Source organism: Neovison vison, chromosome 7 (genome assembly GCF_020171115.1).
Source record: "Neovison vison isolate M4711 chromosome 7, ASM_NN_V1, whole genome shotgun sequence".
Classification (NCBI taxonomy): Eukaryota; Metazoa; Chordata; class Mammalia; order Carnivora; family Mustelidae; genus Neogale; species Neogale vison.
Window position 1 is genome coordinate 99,889,740 of NC_058097.1, and position 22,610 is coordinate 99,912,349.

The following is a 22,610-nucleotide window of genomic DNA, read 5'->3' on the forward strand; positions in this document are numbered from 1 at the left end:
AACATTTTTAGTGATGCATCTCATTACTTAAAAGAAAGTTCGCTCACGCACTCAATGATTATATTTATAAACCTCTTTAATGGGGCACCTGGGTGGTTCTCTTGGTTAAACGTCTGACTCTTGATTTTGGCTCAGGTGTGATCTCAGGGTCATGAGATCAAGCTCCATGTCGGGCTCGGTGCTCAGCAGGGAGTATGCTCGAGTTTCTCTCTCTCTCTTGCCCTCTGCCCCTCACCCCCCCAAATAAATAAATAAATAAATCTTTCAACAAAATGAACTATTTCTACGTGGATCAGTTACAGTACATACAAGTAGAATTTCTATTCTTTCCCCCCTCTCTGATGGGTGTGGAGGTGTGAGCCCGGCGCTCTGATCCTGCTAGGAGACGACTCGGTGTCGGACGCTCTGGCTGAGTGGCCGGGCAGCTTCCTCTAGGACAGCGTAGTTAGGATCAGAGTAGGAGGACGGGGTCCAGGGAAAGGCCGGCCTTGCGCAGCCTTGCGGAGAAGCTCGGGGGGAAGGCCACGCTTGCGGCCAAGGCCTCTTCTAACACAGCCTTGTCCAGCAGGGTGGGTGTGGGTGCAAAGAGCAGGGCAGCTCCAGGCACGGAATGGGGAGCCACGGTGGGGAGGGCAGGCCAGCGGGAGCGCACCCTCGCCGCCCCCCGCGGTACTGGCCTATGGGGCAGGCAAGCCCAGGATGTCGCCGACCTCATCAGGGGTCTCAGGGAGACCTGATGGGCGTGGTAAGGAGTAAGGATGGCTACAAGGGAAGAGGGGCAAAGAAGCCAGCACATTACGAAAGTCCCCTGTGCTTCCCAGCGACTGGGGACGTCGCTCCAGGCCTCCCAGCTCTGCTGGATGAACGCAGCTGGGATGCAGGGGAGCTCGTGCTTGGGGAGCCGACACCGTTGCTCACCCCACCACTCCTCCCACATTTGTGTTCCTGCACGTGCCAGCGCTCCTGTGACTCAGTTTCCCCACCCCAGGGAGCTTGCTCAGTGCTCCTCCGCCCGGAAGTACGGAGACAAGCCCCACACAGCGAAGGGTGAAATTTGGGGATGAGCACCCCGGCGTCTCCCTCTTGCCGTGGCGGCTCTCAAGTCTGTTCTCGGTGGCCCCCCGGAGGGGCTGAACTGGAGGTGCTCCCAGCGACACTGGGCTCCGCACTCTTGCTCTGCCTCAGTTTACCCTCCTCCTCACCAGTGCTCCCTGGAACGAGCTTCCAATAACGACGGCCCACACCCTCATCAGGGTCTCCGTGTCAGCACCTGAAGAGAAACCATAAATGAATTCGCGGGGGGTGGGGGGGACCATGTTCGTTATTGTGTTATGAATATTCTTCCTCAAATAATTTCTTCCGGAGTCTCAAATGATTCCTGTTGATGTTACAAAAAGCTGATGAACTCAGACTTCACACCGTCTGGTCGAAATCTTGGTACTGGCTCGGGGTTCAGGGTGAGCAGCGCTTGTATTAATCCTACACATTCTGTAACAGGATTCTCACCTGTTGCTCCCAACTGGCTCACGCAGATCCCCGAGGGCCCTGTGAGTAAATCTCACCATTGTATGTATTTGGTAATTACCACATGTAATAAAATGTATCCGACAGATGGTTTGGCGTAAGTCTTAAGGCGTGGGACTTCCGAGTGCAGCTCTCTACTTTGAAGCGGTTGGTGCTGTGTATTCATTTCTTTCTCCATTTCTTTCGTTGTAAAGGAGGCTCTGGACGTTAATATCCTGTGGCTCTGAGCAATCCCCCTGGCATTGATTTGGGGCTTACTTTAAAGCAGCCCTCACCGTTACCGTCCTCAGAAAAAGATGTGTTCCACATTCTGCCCACAACTTCTTGATCCATTCTTCAGGAGCGATGATATGGATTTGACACTTATATGTGCAAATAGGTAATTTGTATGCACACTGTTTGACACGGGCCTTCTGTGTATCTCTCATTGTTTTGACAATATTAGCAAAACATTAGACACTGACTTTAGGATCAGTTATTTGTATGCAATTCAGTCAGCTTATTGTGGTTCTTTGAAGAAAATGTGTATTCTGTGGCCAGTTTGTTGTACATGGGATGTATGAATAGAGAAACAGCATCAAAAGTCAGTGTTCCATTTTTCTTTGCATGATATCGCCATGTGGAACTATATTCTTAGGAGCATAGTTGGAGATTTTAATCCTTTCGATTCACCTCTGTTTATCCTCCAAATGTATAGCCCAAGGTGAAAGGTACTTCTTGACCCTAATTGCCAAACTCTGTGTTTTGTGAGACTTTCTCGTTCACTAGGGTCCCAAAGGAAAGCTCCTCTTCGCGCGTATGCGGTAACGTTTTCCCTCACAGCCTGAGTTAATATGGCATGTGTTTAAGTTTCTAAGAGCTGGTAGAAAGCAAAGATATTGAAGAAGCCCTTGAGACCATATTAACACCAGCCAAAGTGACCCGGCTTTGTGCACCTTTTTTCCTTAGGTTAGCGATGTTTGCATATTAAAATCTGGCTAATGTTAGAGACTCAGGTTGTGGGAATCTCACTGTGAATTTGCCTTTTAGATGTAACAGGGAAATAGTCTGTAAGAGAATGTCTGCGGCAAATGTGAAAGTTGTAATAGGCGTTTTGCCAACCTGGGAAATTCCACTTGAGAGTTCACCCGGCTGCTCTACCAGCTCCTGTTGGAAGAGAGAGGTGAGCGTCTGTGTGGCCGGTCTTGATTCTGCAGCTGCGTAATTTGTCTCATGGGATACTTAGGTGACATTTCTTAACAGTGGATTGCTTTTCCATGATAATAAGATGAGACATTAGGAGAAATTACAAACAATTTCTAAGAAATTCTAAATTACTGAGAATGGATCAGACGGCGTCCTTTTTCATGAAAAGGCAAAAACTGTTGAGAAGAAAATAGTCAATACCATCTTTTTTTCCCCTTGTACTTAAAATCAGCACTACTGAAACGTCGCTCAGTAGGTAGGAGCATTTCTAGAATGATTATATGAGTCTGTCTTTGGTGACTTGAGTGAGATGAAAGGAACGTTGCCTTAATTGCAGAAGGAAGCTTGAATCTTCTGAGACAAAGAGCTTCCTGAAAAAAACAAACAAACAAACAAAAAAACCAGAATGGCCGGTGTTCTATCCGACACGCACCGGAGCAGAGAAGTTTGCAGTTCAGAAAGATGTAAATAAGACGCTGCTCAGAAGACGTGTTTTCGTCGCTCGTCATGCAGCTGTCATTTGCTAGAGAGGCCGGTTATCTCATTCTCCCTCATTCCAGAAGATATTCAGGGTCACACTTGCGGCGGATTTCTGATTATATACGAAGCTGTCCAAAGTGGAACATTTCACCCTGGGGAGCCCCCTAGAATGGCTGTAGCCAGTTTATTAAGGAAGCTGCCACGGAGCTTGGCTCTGGTTGTTAAATCAAAGGTTTGTGTGTATGTCTTGTTACTTCAGGCTGCAGTTGTTTTGTAGTTTTCATTTTTGACCGGAAGTGTGAACCAGTGGACCTTTGAAAAAATAAAAGCAGTTTTTGCATTTTTATACGGTTATTACCCAAAGAGTATCCAGGAAACTTTAAAGGAACAGCAGTCCTGTAAAGTTAGGGTATGCGAACATACCTAAATTTAACTACCAGTTTGTTAAGGTTCAACTACGTACATTGCATTTTACCTTTCTGCCCTGTGAAAGCAGAAACCAGCATTAAATATTGTTTCACTTTTATTGTTGTAAATTTTAAGGTCAGATTTTTTTTCCTTCTTCATCGTGTGGTTGGCACTGGAGCTGGAGAAAAGCATTTTGGAAGTTGACGTAGGAAGTTGGAGGGGTAAGAGGCGTTCTTCGTTAGTGCTGCAGAAAGTGTGTGTTATTGTAAAGTCACACTCTAAATATTGATTATGAAAGCATTATTCTGTCACAACAGTTAAACTGCAGCAGTCCCTCTGAGGTGGCGAGTCCAAATATCCAGTCTTGAACACTCTCCCGATGGGATCTGTTAAGTCCTAACTTGACGGGAAAATACAAAGGAGAGCAGGAAATCAGTCGGGTCCACACTGTGGAGGGAGAACTCTGCTCTGACGGGGGTCTGACTCTTTTAAGGAGAAAAACTGAGCAGTGCGGTGCTATTCCTGCCGGCCTCCATGCCCTCTCCGATCAGCAGAAGGTCCCTTCTGTTTCGTAAATGGTGAAAATCTGGTCTATCTCAGCTTGAAACTTTCCTCTTTCACTAACAAATTCTGGTCTCTGTGTAATCTATTCTGGTTTTGTCTTTTGCTTCACTAACTGGGGAAGAAAATAAGGAAGGATGCTCTTTGCCTCGTATCAGAGCCCTGGCTGAGACTCTCTGTACTCTGTCCTCGGACTACTTACTCACAGACCTAGTTACGGACTCCTGGTCCACCACGCCCAGAGCCAGCGTGTGAGTGTAGCTGCTCCCACACCATCCCTCTCAGCAGCCCTCCTCTCCTCGACTCTTGCAAGGTCCCCTGCTATGTGTGCTAGTTAGCTATTTGAAGAAAAAGCTGTGTAACAACCATCCCCAATCTAAAGTGTCTTAAAGCAAGAATTACTTATTCTCATTCATGTGTCTGAGGTCAAATGGAGTTTGATAGACCTAGACCAGGCTTGTATGGTGTAGCCTTCTACATTTGGTTGGATCCACATCTGATGCCTGTGTCTCTCCTCTTTGTTCTAACAGGCTACCCAATCCATGTGCTTCTCATGGCAACTGCAGAAGCACAGGAAGGTCGAATAGACACATAGGATGACTTCTAAGGTCTAGGCTCAGAATTGGTACATCAGCTCTTCCTCCTGCATTCTGTTGTCTCCATCAAATCTGATTCCCAAGCCCAGCATCAGTAGAGCAGGAAAATGAAGGGATTGACTCTAGAGGGACTCCAAGAAAGTCATATGACAAATCATGATGACATTGTGGGAGAATGAGTAAGTGGGATGATATGAACAGTAATGAAACCAACTGTAGTATGACCTCGAGAATTGATCCCAATTCCTTTTCTCTCTCAAAGCAATGCTGTGCAAGGATTTTGTATATTCTAGTATTGATAAGTCTTGTGATTCAGTAGGTCAGACTGAGGAGAATCAGTCCATTTCTAGTTTTCCCTTGACCACTGCCACTCACATGTAATCCATGGACTGCCGTCAGTCCCAGAAATCCTTCAGTATTAGTCCAGAGTAAGATAAGGAACTTGCACCAAATGCAGATTAACTACGACCCTGAGTACACTATTTACTAAAACTGTTTATTGTAGCGAGAAATTTTTGGTGACGGAAGCTGTATTTTAATTTTCAAACTGGCCCCAGCTCTTCATTTCATGGCCAACAGGCACTTTAAGAAGCATTACCCTGGAATTGGTCAAGAAAAATGGATCCCTTAATCCAATATTTCAACCCTTTCCCTAATTCTAGATGATACATCAATCCTCGGAACTAAGTTAAAATATAATGAATTCAGTACCTTTAGATTACATTACCAGTCCTGTCTGTCGAAATGGTTCCATTAGTAGGACAGGTTCGTGCAGGGAATAATGTAATGTTAGGATGGATAGGAAACTTGGCACTTGTGTAAAGGCCTAGGAAGAATGAAGTACGAAATAGGACCATATCCTGCCCCATACTCTTAAAATATAGTCACTTCCTTAGATTTAAATAGAAAAAATGTGTTTTCCATTGCCTTTTCAGCATACTTTAGAAATAATTTATTGTGCTCCCTGATGTGTATAAGGTACCTATCAAATTACAGCTGTGATAGAATAGAATAATTATTTCTGTTATTAATACTTATCTGCTTTGGTCTTCATATTATCTCATTCTTGTTAGATTGGAACATTTTCCATTTTTTATTTTCACTTAGGAGCTATCAATAAATTATCTGTAATGTCTTTGGCACACTGAGTGGATAAAATCAGGTCACACATTATGGGGTTTATGTTTTCAGTGTTTTATGTCGACAGTCACAGTCATGTCAAACTTATTAGGAAAAAAATTAATGCAATAGCTCTGGGGCCTAACATTTCTAGAACTAGTCCAGGAAAGCCAAATATAAAATATTAAGTGTATGTCTCCATCACTACATTTTATTACATAGGTTTCTTCTAGTCTCTGAAGCAATAAATCGGGCTAAGAAACTGCCCCGCATTTTCTGAACTCCTAAAATGTTTGCCATGAGAATTCATTGTTAATTTACTCCTTTGTGTTATTTTTCTGCATGTCTGCCTAATTAAGTGACATTCCTCTTATTTCTGCTTTAGATTTTGTAAAGAATTTCCCCTTTTTCTGAGGCGGGGGCCCGTCTCAGGGTCCCACAGGGAAGTCAGTCTTATCACTGTTTTGCAGATGAAGAAAATGCCTCCTACATTACCTGATTTTCCTCAAAGACCACATAGGAGGTAACATCAACCATTCCATTCAAATGCACCTTTTTTTTAAAAAGCTCATGCCTCTTAGTCCTGTTCCAGTGGGGGTGGCAGTTGGGTATATTGCTGTCTATCTCTGCTCCGTGCTCAGGGCTGGGGTTAATTACACCTGGAGCTCTTTCCCCAGAGCACCTGTGCAGTCTAGGAAACGGTCCCAGGGCACTGTCCGGGGAACGTCACATATGTGTTTGGAGCTGGTATTCACGATTAAATGGGTTCGATTTTCCATCTCTGTACCTTGCTTTATTAGGATTTATATTTTGTTTTGTTTAGATTTTTATAATTATGCCCCATAGCATAATAATAATCGCTGTACAAAATAATAAATGCTAAATAAATTTTCATGGTTTACGGTTAAATAGGTACAAGTCATAGTGTGGTAGAATTTGGTTGAGGACAAGGAAGAGTTTTTCTTTCATTATCATTGAATCCTTTATTTCTTATGGATTTCTGGGTCTCATCTTGTGCTACACATTGGAGACCCAAGTTCAAATTCATCCACCAGGCAGAAAAGGGAGGCAGAGAAGGGTACAGCTGAACAGACAGATGCACAAGGGCTGGGGGCCCCCAGGATGTGGTACAGACGTTGCTGTCTGTATGTCACCGCTGAGGAAAGGGAGCCACCTGGGCACCCCCTGGATTGCTTTTCAGGGAGAATAGGGTGTTATGGGAGTTGGGCAGAACCCCCCCCCACAGCCCAGCAGGGGCACATGTCAGGGGTTGCCTGCAGGGTTTGTGAATGCTGGCTTCCAAACCGCACATGAGGGGTGCCTGAGTGGCTCAGTCTGTCCAGCGTCCAACTCTTGATCTAAGCTCGGGTCTTGATCCAGGGTCATGAGTTCAAGCCCCATGTTGGGTTCCATATGCTGGGTATGGAACCTACTTAGAAAAAAAGAAAAGAAAAAACTGCAAGGGGAACTAACTCAGTCAACAAACGGACTAATTGCTTGACCTCTCCTGTGCTGCCTGTCTGTGGCTGTCCATAGAATTAGCGTGTGCTGAGAATATTCTGAATTTCATTCCTTTGTTTCATGTATACTGAAAGCCTTTTAGTATCTCCCACTGGGTTCTGCAACAGCAGTGAATGAGACCCAGTCTTTATTTTCCAGAATCTTCTGGTTTGGAAAATGGAGGACAGGAAGAGAGTGAGTGTTTCAGGCAAAGTCAATAAAAAGGCATGTGTTAAGTTTTCTGTCACAATATCTGACCCAAAAAGTGTTATCCCCACCCCCACTTACCATATATCATCATAAGTTACTCTTGATTGTTTTTTAATTACAAAACCCTTCTGTATCACAGTTATTCACCAGGGAGAACAGCAGTTGTCACTGTGCTGGTTCTCAAGTCTTTCTAGAGGTATAAATGTCAGGGACACACAAAAGGACCTGTCAAGCAAACCCCAAGGATCCTATTAATAACACTTACACCGAATATGGAGCACTTCCCTTCTGGGAGGTGCTCACGGGTACAGCCATAGAAAGCATCGGCTCTTCCTCACAGAAATTAGCGTCCTGGTCTGTGTATGAAGGTAAAGATGGAGGCAGTATCTGCTGAGTCCCTGTTTGTGAGGCACACGTCAGGAACCCACAGAGAACCCCACGGATGAGAGAAAATACCAAGACTTCCACACTTTATTGTTTATTAAATCAGTGTCAGTCCACACGTAGGGGTCAGATCTTCCTATCTGAGTCTCCGGCATTTGTGTCTGCTGGAAGCTCGACGGGAAGAACCCCAAAGAGATGATAACAGGTACTTCTAAGGACACAGAGACATCTGGGGGTTGAAAAAGAGAACTTCTCCTCACCAAATTCTAATATGACCGATAGTTCCTAAGTGCCACTGCAGGCCAACTGTGGAAGGAGAGATCTTCCTGCCAACCTCCCTTGACCCCAGACAGCGGACACACACCCTTTCCAGAGGAAGAACCATGCCATGTCCATCCTTTCAGTCCAGCACAGGTCATGGGGCCCTATCCGTGTTGAGGTAGCGTGTACTCGGGAGACGTTGGCTGGGTATGTATCTCACGCAGCCTTTTAAACCTCGGTAAAAACACAAGCACACTTGTGAACTCACTGCCTGTGGTGGCCACTCTGCTTTCCTCCCTGCATGTCTTTTCTTCCTCACAGAACCCTGGTAGGTGGACATAAGGTTGGGGGAGGCCCAGCCTCCCCCGGCCCAGCAGTGTGTGGTGTGCGTCTGAGGGAGAGCCTGCCTGCTGGAGGGTGTGAGGTTCCAGAGCAGTTTCTCTCTCTTAAGATGAGATTCATGTAGAAGAAGGCTGTTTCTTGGCCTCTGCATCCGACCCTGTGAGGAGGAAATGGCTGGAGCTTTGGAGAACCTCTGTCAGATATTGAGACCAGCTCGCATGCCCGGGCTGGCAGAGGGGAGAGGTGAGAGCCCGTGAGGACATCTCAGTGTCTTGAATGAACCCACCCTTCCAATCCGAGATGACACATTGTCTTTATGGTCCGGCCGTTTGCTCGCTCATCTGTTACGTGCAGCCTGCGTGAGCTTCTGAGGTCCGTGACTTGATCACAACTTGTGACGCCTGCAAATAAAACAAAGGGCCTCTCCCGTGGGCTGAATTTCAGAAGGGTTCTGTCAGCCGATATTTTTTGAGAGCTCTCTGCTCTTCAAAAATTGATGAATTGAGAGAGATTGTATTTCTGTAGAGATTTCTGGACTCGCAGGACACACATGGAATGGATAGAAAGAACCAGCCGGCATTCAGTGTAGTTTCCGTGTGAGCACTCTGTGTGCATGACGGCGTGGCCTTTGGGTCCCCGTGATGAACCAAACGTGAAAATAGAGACAGAAGATCACATGCAAAACGTCCGTGGTCTCATAAGTTAGTGAAACATGACATTCGGAGTAGTCTAACATATTAATACACCGGTGCTTTTTTTATTTTTTTAAGATTTTTGTTTATTTATTTGACAGATAGAGATCACAAGTAGGCAGAGAGAAAGGAAGAAGCAGGCTCCCTGCCGAGCAGAGAGTCCGATGCAGGGCTCGATCCTAGGACCCTGAGATCATGACCTGAGCTGAAGGCAGAGGCTTTAACCCACTGAGCTACCCAGGCACCCCACAATGGTGCTTTTTTAAAGGATTTTATTTATTTATTTTAGAGAGAGTGTGTGTTTGTGGCTGGGAGGGGTAGAGGTAGAGGGATAGAGGGAATCTCAAGCAGACTCCCCGCTGAGTGCAGAGCTGGACTCGGGGCTCGATCTCACGACCCTGAGATCATGACCTGAGCTGAAATCAAGAGTCTTAACCTCCTGAACCACCCAGGTGCCCCAATGCACTGGTACTTTTTCCATTTATTTGGATGTCTCACTCCCTAAAACCCTATTTTGTTCTCTCTCTCCCCATGTGTGTGTATGTATGTATCTATCTCTAGGTCTAATGGAGAGACCGTATGATACTAGTTAGAAAACTGTGCTTTCGAATGTACTGTCTTATTTAAGGAAAATGCTAAATATATCATTTTCCTTTGTGTGCAGGTGCTTTAAAATGCTTTTTTTTTTTTTAAAGATTTCATTTATTTGTTTGACAGAGAGAGTGAGAGAGAGAGAGATCACAAGCAGGCGGAGAGGCAGGCAGACAGAGAGGAGGAGGCAGGCTCCCCACTGAGCAGAGAACTCGATGTGGGGCTCAATTCTAGGACCCTGAAATCACGACCTGAGCCGAAGGCAAAGGCTTAACCCACTGGGCCACCCAGTCATCCCTTAAAATGCTTTTTTTTAAAAAATATTCCAGATGCAAAGGCAGTGCCATCTTTTCTTTTTTATTTGAAGTACCAAAAGAGATGGCCTGTAGTAGTTCTTCCCTCTGAAACTGCTATTTTTCTAAGATTAACCTTAAAAAATGCAGCTTTGTTCATACCGGAGACCCCCTGAGAATAAACAAAATCCGCATTTCTTTTTCAGGCAATAGCCTGTCAATGCAAGAAGCAAATGGAGCCGTGTTTCAGTGGCCGGCTTCTCCTGCCATCTGGTCCCTGCAGCAGTCAGTCTCACAGAGGATTAGTCACTGTAGCTCAATTTAAAAGTTATAATTTTATTATGTTTCAGAAGAAAATCTAGTAAAGTTTAAAAGCAATTATGCATGGTTTATGAATGACATAAAAAATACCATCATAAGAGTTCAGGGCAATATTCTTGAAGCTGTAAGCTGATGGGAATAGAAAGTTCTATTTTTCTTCTCCTTTGCAAAAACAATTGCAATGGAGGAACCTGGAACTGGCAGCTTCTACCACATGGTGTTGGACTTGGGGTGAGCACATAAAGCCCACACGCTGTCTGAAAGTGACCCCTGATTCCTACCAGGCGCTCCCGGAGATCTGAGTAAACACTTAAGGAGTGATGGCCCCCTTTGGATCTTGTCCAGAAAATAGCTTCAGATTCTTTCCTGCTAGTCGTGTATGAGATGCGTTTAAGGGATTTTCTGCTTCCGAATGTGTAGTAATCATGAAGACCAAGGAACTAGGTTCCTTCGTGTTCTAAACAAACCATAAGCACTAAGCACCTTGTAGTACTTGAGACATATATAGTAAATATTAGCTTTTTGTGAAAATTACTATTTAACCTAACATTTACAGATCTCCTGAAGAACATGTAAATAAGGTTCTACACAGATTTAATTTGCCCAGAGATTTCTTTGTCCTAAATAGGAAAACCACCCAATCCTTCTGTTACTTCCAAGCAAAGATTCATCGAGCAAGTTATGGGTGGGGTACCCACGGTGAAGAACACCCCTACCTAGCCGTTTGTAATCTTGTCGAACAGGTAAGAGGAAACCTCAGTGTGGAATCATGTGGAGACCTGAAGTTTGAGTCAGTGGGAAAGTGAGTGATGCCCATGGGGGGTCCTCTCTGGGCCACGGCAGACCCGGTTGCTCCACTTCCCCCACTGAAAACAGACGTGGGCTCAGAATCCTGAGTTCAGAGCGCAGGAGGTCGTCACCACTCGCCTTCACGCACTCGGAAAATAAAACCCATTTGCCGTCTCTAACAAGACAAGTTCTGAAGACGGTCAAGCTCCCTTCCTCAAATGTATTTTTCTGGCAACTCACCAACCTCTTTCTTCCCCCGTCGTCCTCAGGGGTTCATCTATGAATTCTCTGCCCCTATCGGTTTCTCTCCCCAACATCTCTCCCACCCACTCTGCAGCGATTTATTGCAGAAGAACAGTGGATGCTCTCCAGCGCGTGGATAGTTTCTGCTACTGATCGTACAACAAAGACAGGAGTATGGGGGACGCAAGCAGAGCCCTGTGGTCATCACTAGAGCTGCTCGTCACTTCCAGGAGGCTGCCCTGCTGGAAACTGGATCTAGCCACACGATGAGCTTTGGCCAGGGCTCTGCAAACCAAAGCATTTAGAAAACCGGTGGGTCCCTGAGTGGGAAAGCAGGAAGCAGAGCCCCCCGACCCAAGTAGATAGACACGTGGTATGAGCAACAGGGAAAACTTTGTTGTGAAAAGCAGTGAGATTTAGGCCGGTGCCATCTGGCCCCTCCTGACGAACACCACTGTGTGACCACAACAGGACAAGGTGGAGAGGGCTCACCAGGTCAGGCCACCGTGCTGGAGAGACCTGTGGGCAGGAGACCGGCGAGCAGACACAAGTTTGGCCCCGTTCTGAAGCACTGTCCTCTACCAAACCCAACATGGCCCCAGCATAGCTTTGGAATAGCATATGTGGGGAAACACATCTGTCTTGAGAACACGCAAAACTCTTTTTTGATAACATGGCAATAGCATGAATTCATCCATAAAAATTGAACTCTTCTATTATATTATCCCAGTGGAAGTCCAAGTTCAAGCCTTTTTTGAGTTGAGCCTCAAAAGCCTTATTTATTTCTGTCCTTCAGTATGGAGACACAGCACCAAGGTAACATGACCTTTTTCATGACCTCTGTGTGTGTGTGCATGCGCGTGTGTTCTCAATTTGCTGAGCTTAGCATTTTTGGGCCTCAAAATATTTTTAAGAAAGATTGAGGAGAACTGGGAATCCATCTGCATTTTCTGTTTAATTAATTGCAGCGTAATTCTTGGCTTTCAGGAGTTAGAATCAGTGCATGGGACGGCGGATTGTCCCGAAAGCTACCAGCTATTGACAGATAGATGTGTATCACACCACGCTGTATGAATTATTTGCATTAATATCTCTGAGCTTTGACAGCTCTTTGACCTGCTCTGAGATATATGGTAATTTCTTCCGCCTTTATTTTAATGTCTGAGGTAAGAAGGGGATTGTTTTACTTAAAGCTCAATGACAAGTCAGAATTCAGCTTTCTGTGCTTGTCTGTCCCTTCTCAGCTTCAGTCCTGTAAAGCACTGGATAATTTCTTCACAAGAGAACATGGAAGGGATATCATTTCTCCATTTTGGGGTTGGTTTTTTTTTGTCTATTTATATTTTTCATTTTTTTGCACACTCGTTTATATGCCTAGAGGCATTTTCATTTTTGTGCTCCATTTTAATGCAGACTTGGAAAGGCACTTTACATTACAGTTAGATATCCAAATATAAATTATAATTCGTCCATGTATAATGCTACCCGTGAACATACCCGAGTTTGAAGCCAGATGAATAGTTATCTCTTAAGCATGACTAAATTTGGACAGACAAAACTCTGCCCTCACTTGCTCTATTTCCTGACAGCTGGACACTTACCTTTAATAGTAATCATACAATTTTCCCTATTTTGAAATCTGAATATGCAAAAAATTCTGGAATTCAGGAACATTCAGTATTGAAAAACAACTCACTCTACAAAGAGCACCGAGGCCATATAGCTTAATAAACATGTGAGTGTAATTATAGGTATCTGTGATGTGCTCATGTCTATTACATGAGAGGTAATGAATGTACATAGCAAATAGGGAAACACAGAACCCAAATTAGAAGCCGAGTGATGCTTATATGAACAGCCAGTTAGTTTTCTCTTGCATTTGATGAATCGTTAGTCAAACATGATTGAGTTCATCACACGAATCAAGTTCTCAATCATGGGGATAGTTCAGAATCGTCTTATTTGTACCACAGGGTCCCGACCCCATAGCAGTTTTGCTGAGCTGATGACTGCTTCCTGAAACTTACTCCACAAACTAACTTGAGAAAATTCTCACCCTCCGCGAAAACTCAAAGTTCATACTTTTTCGTCTTCCTTGACATTGTTTGTAAGAATATTAATTTTCGTATAATCAGTGCTTCCTAGGGAAAAGGGGAGATCTCGTTTTTCTTGGGCATGACTTTTCCTGCTATTTTTCCTCTTATCTTTCTGTATGTCTGAGCTGTGTTCTCAGTGATTAAAGTAGATCTTTTTGTCATTATAATTGTCTTGTTTTCTAGGTGTTAAGTTAGTATAATTGAAAAGGTTTCTCTCTTTGATTCTGTAATACTTCCCGTCAGGCTGCTCAGCACAGCCCCTCCCCGTCTGCCACAGTTCTGTGTATGATTGATTCACTCTTTTCCTGTCTTCCTCATGTAAGCAACATCACAACACAGAAAGACTACAGTAGGGAAAAAGAGGCTTATTAGAGAGTTAATGAATAGGAATTATCCTAATGAGATAAAATTCAGTGTAGATTCTTGGGGCTATTTTTATTTTCACCCCTCTTAATTTTCTAATTATAGGCCAAAGCTAATTTTCATTTTAATAGAATTTTGCAATCACTTTAGAGTATACCTATAAAATAGAAGCTATTTTGAAGGAAAGCATATGTATTAGTCTCCCACCCCCTGTTTGTGATTTTACGTTCCCCGATCTCATTTACCCTGGGTCATCGGTGGTCTGGAAGCAGGTGATCTTCCTTCTGATGTATAGTCAAAGGGTCAGGAGTGGCCTCCTGCAACGTCACCGTGCCCATGTGGTTTGTCACCTCCTATCATCCCCACAGGGACGAGTACATTTGGGAGAGCCCACAGTCACGGGACTGTCATCACCATATATTGTCACAGTTGCTGTGGGTCAGTCTTAGCTACTATTGCTGATCCCTCACTGTGCCTAAATTAAGGTCTCTCGGAGGTGTGCGTGTTCCCAGAAAACATAGTGTATACAGCGGTCAGTGGTTGCAGTCAGGTGTCCACAGGGGTCTTGGGTCCCGGGGGTGGGAGCAGCTCCTATAGTTCCTCCGTGTTGTGCCATGACACAACAAAACCTTGTGCATTAAGAGATCCGCTGAGGGGAGGAGTAGTAACCATCAGTCCAGTGCTTCGGGCATCACGGCATTCCTGGTGACTGTTTCTGGACAACGTCCAAAAAAGAATTGAGGGTACTTTTTTCTTTTTCTATTTTGACAGACTCAAATTCTCAAAGAAGAATAATTTTTGAGCTCAGGGAGTGATCAAGTGATTACCCTCCAAAAAGACAGTCCAAATGGTTACTCTGAGGAAGTTTGTTTATAAAACAGTAACACTTTCGTTTGTGCCAAAAGGAACTGTAATTTAAAATAATAATAATAATACACAACTGGCAGGCAACCATTTCCCTCCTCCCTGAATCTTCGTAAAGGGAAAGGTTTTTTGTATGATGACTGGAGTCCTTAGAAAAATCTCTGCTGGAGAATTCTAAATAAATGTCTGATGTTTAATCAGCTTTGCTCTCGAGGTGCTTAGAAACTGAATGAGCACAGGTGACTTGTTTGAGAGCTGCCGGGGGATTTGGGAAGAACCAGTGTTCACTAGGAACACATGCCAGGTGTTAACCAAAATTTCTTTAATGAAGATGGCCCCACCAACAGTTCCAGGAAGAATTTAGTTCATTGATTGCAAGCTTTGGTGCCTTGGGAAACACGGAGGGGGGAAAATGTCGAAAATGCTCTCACACTGATTTTTAAACGAACACTTTTAACGAGGTCTAATTTTCACCTTTAGCAGTTCACATGGTGAGACTCCAACCCTGTGCTTTTTAAGTTAGATAATTTCCCATAAATTATCTCCTAATTAAATTCCATTTCATCCCAGTTGTGTGTTTTAGGATCTGTTCTACAAATGGACCTATTCATTTTACAATTAGAGACTCCCTGCCCTGCCCTCTTTTATATTCTCCACGTCTCCCTGCTTCTTGTTTGCCTCTTCAGCAAGGCACGGAGCTGTGTCTTTCTAAGGAAGGTGCTATTCTGTAGCCTAGGAAGGTTTTCTACACTGTGGTGTTAGCCACGGAGGAAGGGCGCGAAGATCATCTGCCTTCACTTTGTAGCAATACTGAGGATAACACATTAGGCAAGGCGCAGACCTGACCCCTGGTTAGTCTTGGTGAGCTTACTCTTCTAAATTAGAGCCTTGCACCCGGTGGGAACCTCCACTCAGCCCCTGACTCTGTACGGTGCTTGACAGGTCTGAGCGTGGCCCCACTTACAATGGCAACCCCCCCTCCCCCCGCTTTTATGCCAGGGTTCTTCTTTTCTTTCTTGGTCCCAGGTTTTGCAAGTGTGGTACAGACTGGCTGTCATGAACTTGGTGGTAACAGAGCTGGATGGAAATAGCACAGAAGAGGAGGCGGGATCATTCCGGTGGAATTCTCCCCCAAATGATCCTTTAATGTTGATGCCAAATGTGTCCCCCACGATATCAGGCCCACTGGCTACATCAGAATCACATTTCTTAGAAATAAAATATTGGGTGGCTCATTTGGTTGAGCATCTGACTCTTGGTTTCAGCTCAGGTCGTGATCTCAGGGTCCTGGGATCGAGCCCCGTGTCAGGCTCTGTGCTCAGCAGGGATTCTGCTTGAGGTTCTCTCTCTCCCTCTGCTTCTGCTCTTTCCCCCCACCCCCCAGGTTTCTCTCCCTCTCAAAATAAATAAATAAATAAATAAATCTATCTTTAAAAAAAAAAAAGAAAAAGAAAATACTTTGGTGCTGGAGTTACAAGGCATAGTCCTTTCCCTGAAGAATGTAATATTCTGCATATTTTCTTTTTACTTTCCTGTGAGACTTTCAACGAAATAATGAAGCACCTTTGAGTATCTTCAGTTCTTATTTCCTGTCCCTAACCAGCCCCGCTTAGCTTTAAAACGTGCTAAACAGAGAATACATTGTTCCCACATTAGATTTATTTAAATTCTTCTACAATGTGTTCAGCACAGATCTGTGTACAAAGCAGTGAGCTGTGAGCCTGGGATACTTTTCTAGTTTATAAGAAGTGAAGATTTTCCTAAGTGTGTGTTTGAACAACTTGTTGCAATTGTCCGTTCACACTCTTCTTTTAGATGACAGAGTATGACTCTGTATAACTTCTTTGTTAGACAGAAGAGTGTCTGTCCCATTGAAGATTGGGCATTTCAGATTCTGTTGTCCCATCTTTGCCTCACTCTTGACCACTTAGTCTTGGTCAACCCACTGGCACCCCCATCCCCTTGTAAGAAAATTGGGTGAGGTGTCGTGTCCCTTGGACCTGAACAGAATCTTGAATGTCATGTGAGGTGGTCCCCTTAAGTATCAGTTTAAGAAACAGAAGCCAAAAGGCTGACTTGGTGGGTCCAGTGCTGTTGTGTATGGTCGTGAGGGAAAGCTACTAGGACCAGAACTTGGCAAAGCTGGATTCGAGACTCTTACACACACCAGCCTCCATTCCTCCGGCTTGCAACACATCCCTTGAACTTCTCGGGGCTGGTTTCGTTACCTGTTCAAGGAACAAAACAATTTAATTTCAAAGAAAAAAACAGGGCGCCTGGGTGGCTCAGTGGGTTAAGCCTCTGCTTTCGGCTCAGGTCATGATCTCAGGTCCTGGGATCAAGCCCTGCATCGGGTTCTCTGCGCAGCAGGGGGTCTGCTTCCCCCTCCTTCTCTACCTGCCGCTCTGCCTACTTGTGATCTCTGTCTGTCAAATAAATAAATAAAGTTAAAAAAAAAAAAGAAAAGAAGAGAAGGAGAGCAATGATATTTACTACCTCCTCGTTTGTTACATAACCCTGTAGTGATGATGGACTTACAGAATTGGATTCTTATCAACTGCATTGCTCCCTCCCCAGATTAAGTAGTCTTGCTGTGGTGGGTTAGCAGCAGAAGCGGGGCTCCTTGGTTTATATATCATTCAGGTGTAGTCCTGACAAATGTTGTTTCTATGATATACTATATAATTATAGTGCAGCCATTTTGCAAATGATATTTTGTAATATATCCCTTTGCACATTAGGAATTTCCTGAGTCCAATGACCATTCTTTGGTTCTGTGTCTTTCAGTCATGCTGCTGGCTCCCAGATGGGGACAGTGGGGCAAATGCATATGCCTGTCCTGTCCCACTGCATTTGTGTGGTGGCACAGTCTGTAATGGGATCATCGTTTGCTCCCGTGGGCCAAGTATTCAATCCTATTTAACCGTTCAGTGCCTGGGCTTTGCCTTTTATGCTGTCGTAGGTAATATCATGATCTGAGAATAAATAAGAGTACTGCCGTTATCCGTGATTCCATTCTCTCTTAACCATTGTGTTAGGTGACAGAGGATTACCAGGTATCTGTCAGGACCAGGAACTATTCTGTTCCATGATGCAGAGGAAGCTAGATGGGGGGCAGGGGACACCCAGGTGCTCTGTGTCAAAGTCAGTAAGACAGGTAGCCTCTCACCTTAGGGTCACTGGGCACCAGAAAGGATGACTCGGAAGAGGTTCCAAGGTCAAAGACAGGAAAGTGAGCCCGGGACAGGTCATCAGCTGGGGAGGTAAGATGAAACATTGAACTTGAGGTGTCGAGTTCCAACAAGGACGTGGAAGACCTCAGTCAGGAAGAGCAAGGAAGATGACGGGACCTGGGAGGTGGTCCGCCGGGTGGGCAGTTCTCCCCCAGGCAGCAGAGGACTCCCCGGGAGGGCTCTCTTAAAACGAGCTGCGCTCTTCTCCACCCCCAGCTCTCTTGCCTCCGTGGGTCTCAGGTGGGACCCGGTCATCTGCATTTCTGACCAGCTCTGCTGTGATGTTAATGAGTCTGATCTGGGAGGCACACCTGGAGAGCCGCGGTCCTAGGTGACTCCCGGAGACGAGTGCAGGGGCCTGAGGTGCTGTTCCTCGAGCTCCTTGGATACTTGGGTGGATGAGCTGAGTTTGTTTCAAGTGTTGGGGACAGAAGACACAAATATGTGTCTTGCTTGTTTTCTTTTCATTTTAATTGGCTTTAAAGAAAAGATCAAATGCATAACTCAGAGTTTATGAGGATATAAACTTCCTTCTGAATTAGAATGTGAAATAAAGAACTCACATTCTTGCCATATAAACGTACGTAGGGTATGCCGCTGAGCGGAGTGAGTCCATCGGAGAGAGACAGTTATCACATGATTTCATTCCTATGTGGAATTTAGGAAACAAAACAGAGGATCATAGAGGAAGGGAGGGAAAACTGGGAAGAAATCAGAGAGGGAGACAAGCCATAAGAGACTCTTAACCCTAGGAAACAAACGGAGGGTTGCTGGAGGGAGAGATGGGGGGATGGGGTCACCGGGGGCCGGGCATGACGGAGGGCGCGCGATGTGATGAGCACTGGGTGTCAGTGCAGCTGATGAACCACCGACCTCCACCTCTGGAGCCAATAAATCACACTTTGTTAAGTAATTGAATTTAAATTTTAGAAAAGGAAAAAAGAAACTATTCTCTATGAACAATGACGTATTTCATAGTTCTATAGTTTAGCAACTAGGACAGCACTCTGGTTACAGGTGCGTGCTCCGAGGACGGACTGTGTCCGGTCAGACCGGGATCCCGCCACCGGCTCTGTGTCATGAGGTCCCAGACCCCTTAGATTCGCCGAGGTCCCTGCATTCTGTGTCCACTTCTGCGGAGGGCAGGGACCTCTGCCTGGCTGTCAGCAGGGTCTGTTACCTGTAAAACCCACGGGTGCCCCCACCTGCCCTGGGTCCCACCGGGGCCCGTTCGGACTCTGCTCCAGATCCGGTTGTTTGCAGACATCTTCGCAGAACCCGTACACACACCTCGTGTTCCGCCCAGCCCCGTACCTCTCCGGGCTCCGAGCAACCACGGCCCTGGCCTCAGCGCTTCCCCTCTCCGCGCTTGGCTCACGGAGGCGTGCAAGGTGTGCGTCGGCTTTGCTTCTCAGGTCCAAGACACAGGGACTGTTCTCTAAGCATTCTGAAACTAGAGCCAAACGTCACCTAGCGTCTGGAATGTTAAAAGCGCCCAAACACTGATGACGACCCCCCGAAAGAGACCAGACAGAAATGTGCCGCTTGGACTCCTTATTCGATAAATGAGCAACGTGAACACCTCAGATGCGTGTTTTTAAATGCAGTCGCTGTACCTTTAGGGTTATGGGTACCTTCTGTTCATGGCAAGTGGTTATCTAGTTGTTATTTACATTAATACAAAGTTTTGTTTTACAATAGATTTGCTTTTGATTAAAAATACTCACTTAGAGGAGCACCTGGGTGGCTCAGTCAGTTAAGCGTCCAACTCTTGATTTCTTGATCTCGGGGCTTGAGATCGAGCCCCACATCGGGTTCCACTCAGCGGGGTTCTGCTGGGGATTCTCTCCCTCCCTTTCCCTCTCTCCCTCCCTCCTACCCACTTGTGCATGCACGCTCTCTCTCTCTTAAAAAAAATTAATTTAGAGAAATATTAAGCAAATAATAGTACTCAAGGTAAGGAAATAGGGCAGCAATTGTAAAGGTAAAAACTCCAGTGATAGAAGGAAGGGTTAACAACACTGCGAAACATTGTTTTATAGTCTGCACCTAATAAAGGATTGTTGATTGACTGGCTGATAGTTCATTCTCTCTTCCTGGCAAACAGCTCTCCCTCATTTCCTGTAAGCCCTTTATGACAAAGCGAGCAAACAGGTAATTCTCATGGCTCCGTTTCAGCATAAGGTCCAGGAAGAGAGGAGGGAAGGGTCAGCCGGGAGATATGTTTGCTGACATCTGGGAGGCTGGAGGAGGCCACAGAGCCAGAGCTGTCCCTCCTGTCCTGGTTTCCAGAGACCAGCTCCCGTCATCCCCTGTGCTCCTCGAGCACTCTCTTTCCCATGCAGAGTCGAACTGGGCAAGTGCAACATGTTGAACACTGAACAAGCTAAAAACTCCATACTATAAACATATGGTAATTTCTGTGTGTGCAGGAACATTCGTGAAAAGGAGAGAGGCTTCTGAGTGTCACGTGCTTCTTCCCTCTTCCTTCCTCCGCTGTTTGGGAAGCTTTGCCAGCCACCCCGGGCAGCCCCACTTCCAGTGGTTTCCACCAGCAATTTAAGCCTCCCTGACCAGGCTCACTGAATTACAGGGCCTCAGAATACACGCTCTGCGGGAGAATGCAAGGAGACGGAGGCAGGAGGCCCACTAATGCCAGGGTCTGAGCAGCCAAAGTCTAGAATGCAAAGAGCGCTGGATACTGGGGAAGATGTCAAGACAGACCTACGGAGACGAGGTCAGGTCCACAGGCGAAGGGCACGGCGCCCGCGAGACCACACTTCAGACACCGATTGAAGATGGGGGAACCCATCAGCCCACACTTCTTACCGGCTGGCTGCAGATTCAGGACCCCATAAACCCATCGTGTTTGATAATTTGCGAAAACGACGTGGAGAACTCAAGAAAGCGCTGTCATGACAAGCACTGTTTTACTATTAAGTTTCATGGGGCCGACTACAAATCGGGACCGCCCAGATGAGGTATGGGAAGGTCCCAGGCAGGAAGCTTTCATGTCCCCAGGACATGTCCCTCCTAGCCCCTCTGTGTGTACGCCGCCCCTAGGACCAGAGAGCCTCTCCGGCTTTCACTCTGCAGGTGTGAGGGATAGGATCACTGACAGTGTGACTGGACCCAGTCCCCAGCACCCGTTTCTTCCAGGGAGGATGGGAGGTCAGGCCAATGTCAGGGCTCCAAGCCCTAGACCTCTAACCACAGGGCTGGGCTTACGGCACAGCCAGCCACCGTCTGAAACTGTTTAGGGACCCACCATTGGCTAATGACCTCATTTGTGTAAACTCTGGTGTGCTCCCCAGGGTCCACCATGAATAACAAAGACCCTTCTGTCACCTGATAAACTCTAAGGGGTTACGAGTTCCCTCTCAGGAACCCTGGATGAGGACCAGACAAGTTCTTTATGATAAAACAGAGACTAGAATAAGGATCAGGCCTTTAAGGGCTCCTGGGTGGCTCAGTCGTTGAAGCGTCTGCCTTCGGCTCAGGTCATGATCCCAGGGTCCTGGGACCGAGCCCCGCATCGGGCTCTCTGCTCAGCAGGGAGCCTGCTTCCTCCTCTCTCTCTCTCTGCCTGCCTCTCTGCCTACTTGTGATTTCTCTCTGTCAAATAAATAAAATCTTTAAAAAAATAAAAAAAATAAAAAACTGGGTCTTTAAGTCACCAAAAACGAAGGCAAAGAAATAATGATTTTTACGATGGAGACACCACTGGAAAGTGTTGTTTCAATTACAAATAAGTTGTCACTAAGCCCCGTGAAATTCTTTTCTGTGTTTTGCTCTCTTGTTCGTTCATGTGACAATATTTTTTGAGTCTGACCTGTGCTCCTCACTGAAGCTATGTCATCGCACTGCCCGCGTACAGGGAAAACGAAAAAAAAGTATTTTTAATGACATGGAAGAAGGGAAGGAAACACTATTTTAAATCATTTACTTATTTTCCTATTGATCTAAATGAACCCGAGTTCTGAGATAATTGTTCATTTTTCTTGTCCCAAATTCCGCTAAAGGAGCTCTCCAAGTACAGAATACTTCATGTGGGCCTGCGGGAGCCTAGGAGGGGTCGGAGGAGGAGGGCGGGTGTCCCTTGTTTAACCCGAGGGCTGCCATCTGGCCTTCTGCTCTTCCGCAAAACCAGGACATGCTTTAACATGTGATGTTTTTAAACTGTCTTTGTTTGCTTCCCTGTAATTGGAGCAACATACTAATTTCTACCAGTTGTGACTACTAACAGACAGCAATCACCTCACAGACTTGTACCGAAGAGACGAGACCATCCAGGTGACGGGAAACGGCCACGTGCAGAGTCCTCGCTTCCCCAACAGCTACCCCAGGAACCTGCTGCTGACCTGGCGGCTGCGGTCGCGGGACAAGACCAGGATACAGCTCGCCTTTGACCCGCAGTTTGGGCTGGAGGAAGCCGAGAATGAGATCTGCAGGTGAGCGGGGAGGAAACCCTTTCCGGAGCACACTTCCAAGGTGAAGGCGAGGCAGTTCAAGGCATCCCACCTGACTTCCCTCGGGGGCCCTGGGGACCTGCCCG

General features: G+C 45.8%; 1 protein-coding gene across 2 annotated transcripts in view; it reads left to right on the plus strand.

The window, feature by feature from the left end:
* PDGFD (platelet derived growth factor D) overlaps nt 1-22,610 on the plus strand; it is a 217,839-nt gene that overhangs the window by 126,947 nt on the left and 68,282 nt on the right. The window contains exon 2 of one of the 2 annotated variants that reach the window (XM_044257760.1): nt 22,302-22,506. In XM_044257760.1, the coding sequence (XP_044113695.1) occupies nt 22,302-22,506 (205 nt within the window). The remainder of the gene's footprint in view (nt 1-22,301; nt 22,507-22,610) is intronic. The other variant, XM_044257762.1, reaches the window with a different exon arrangement.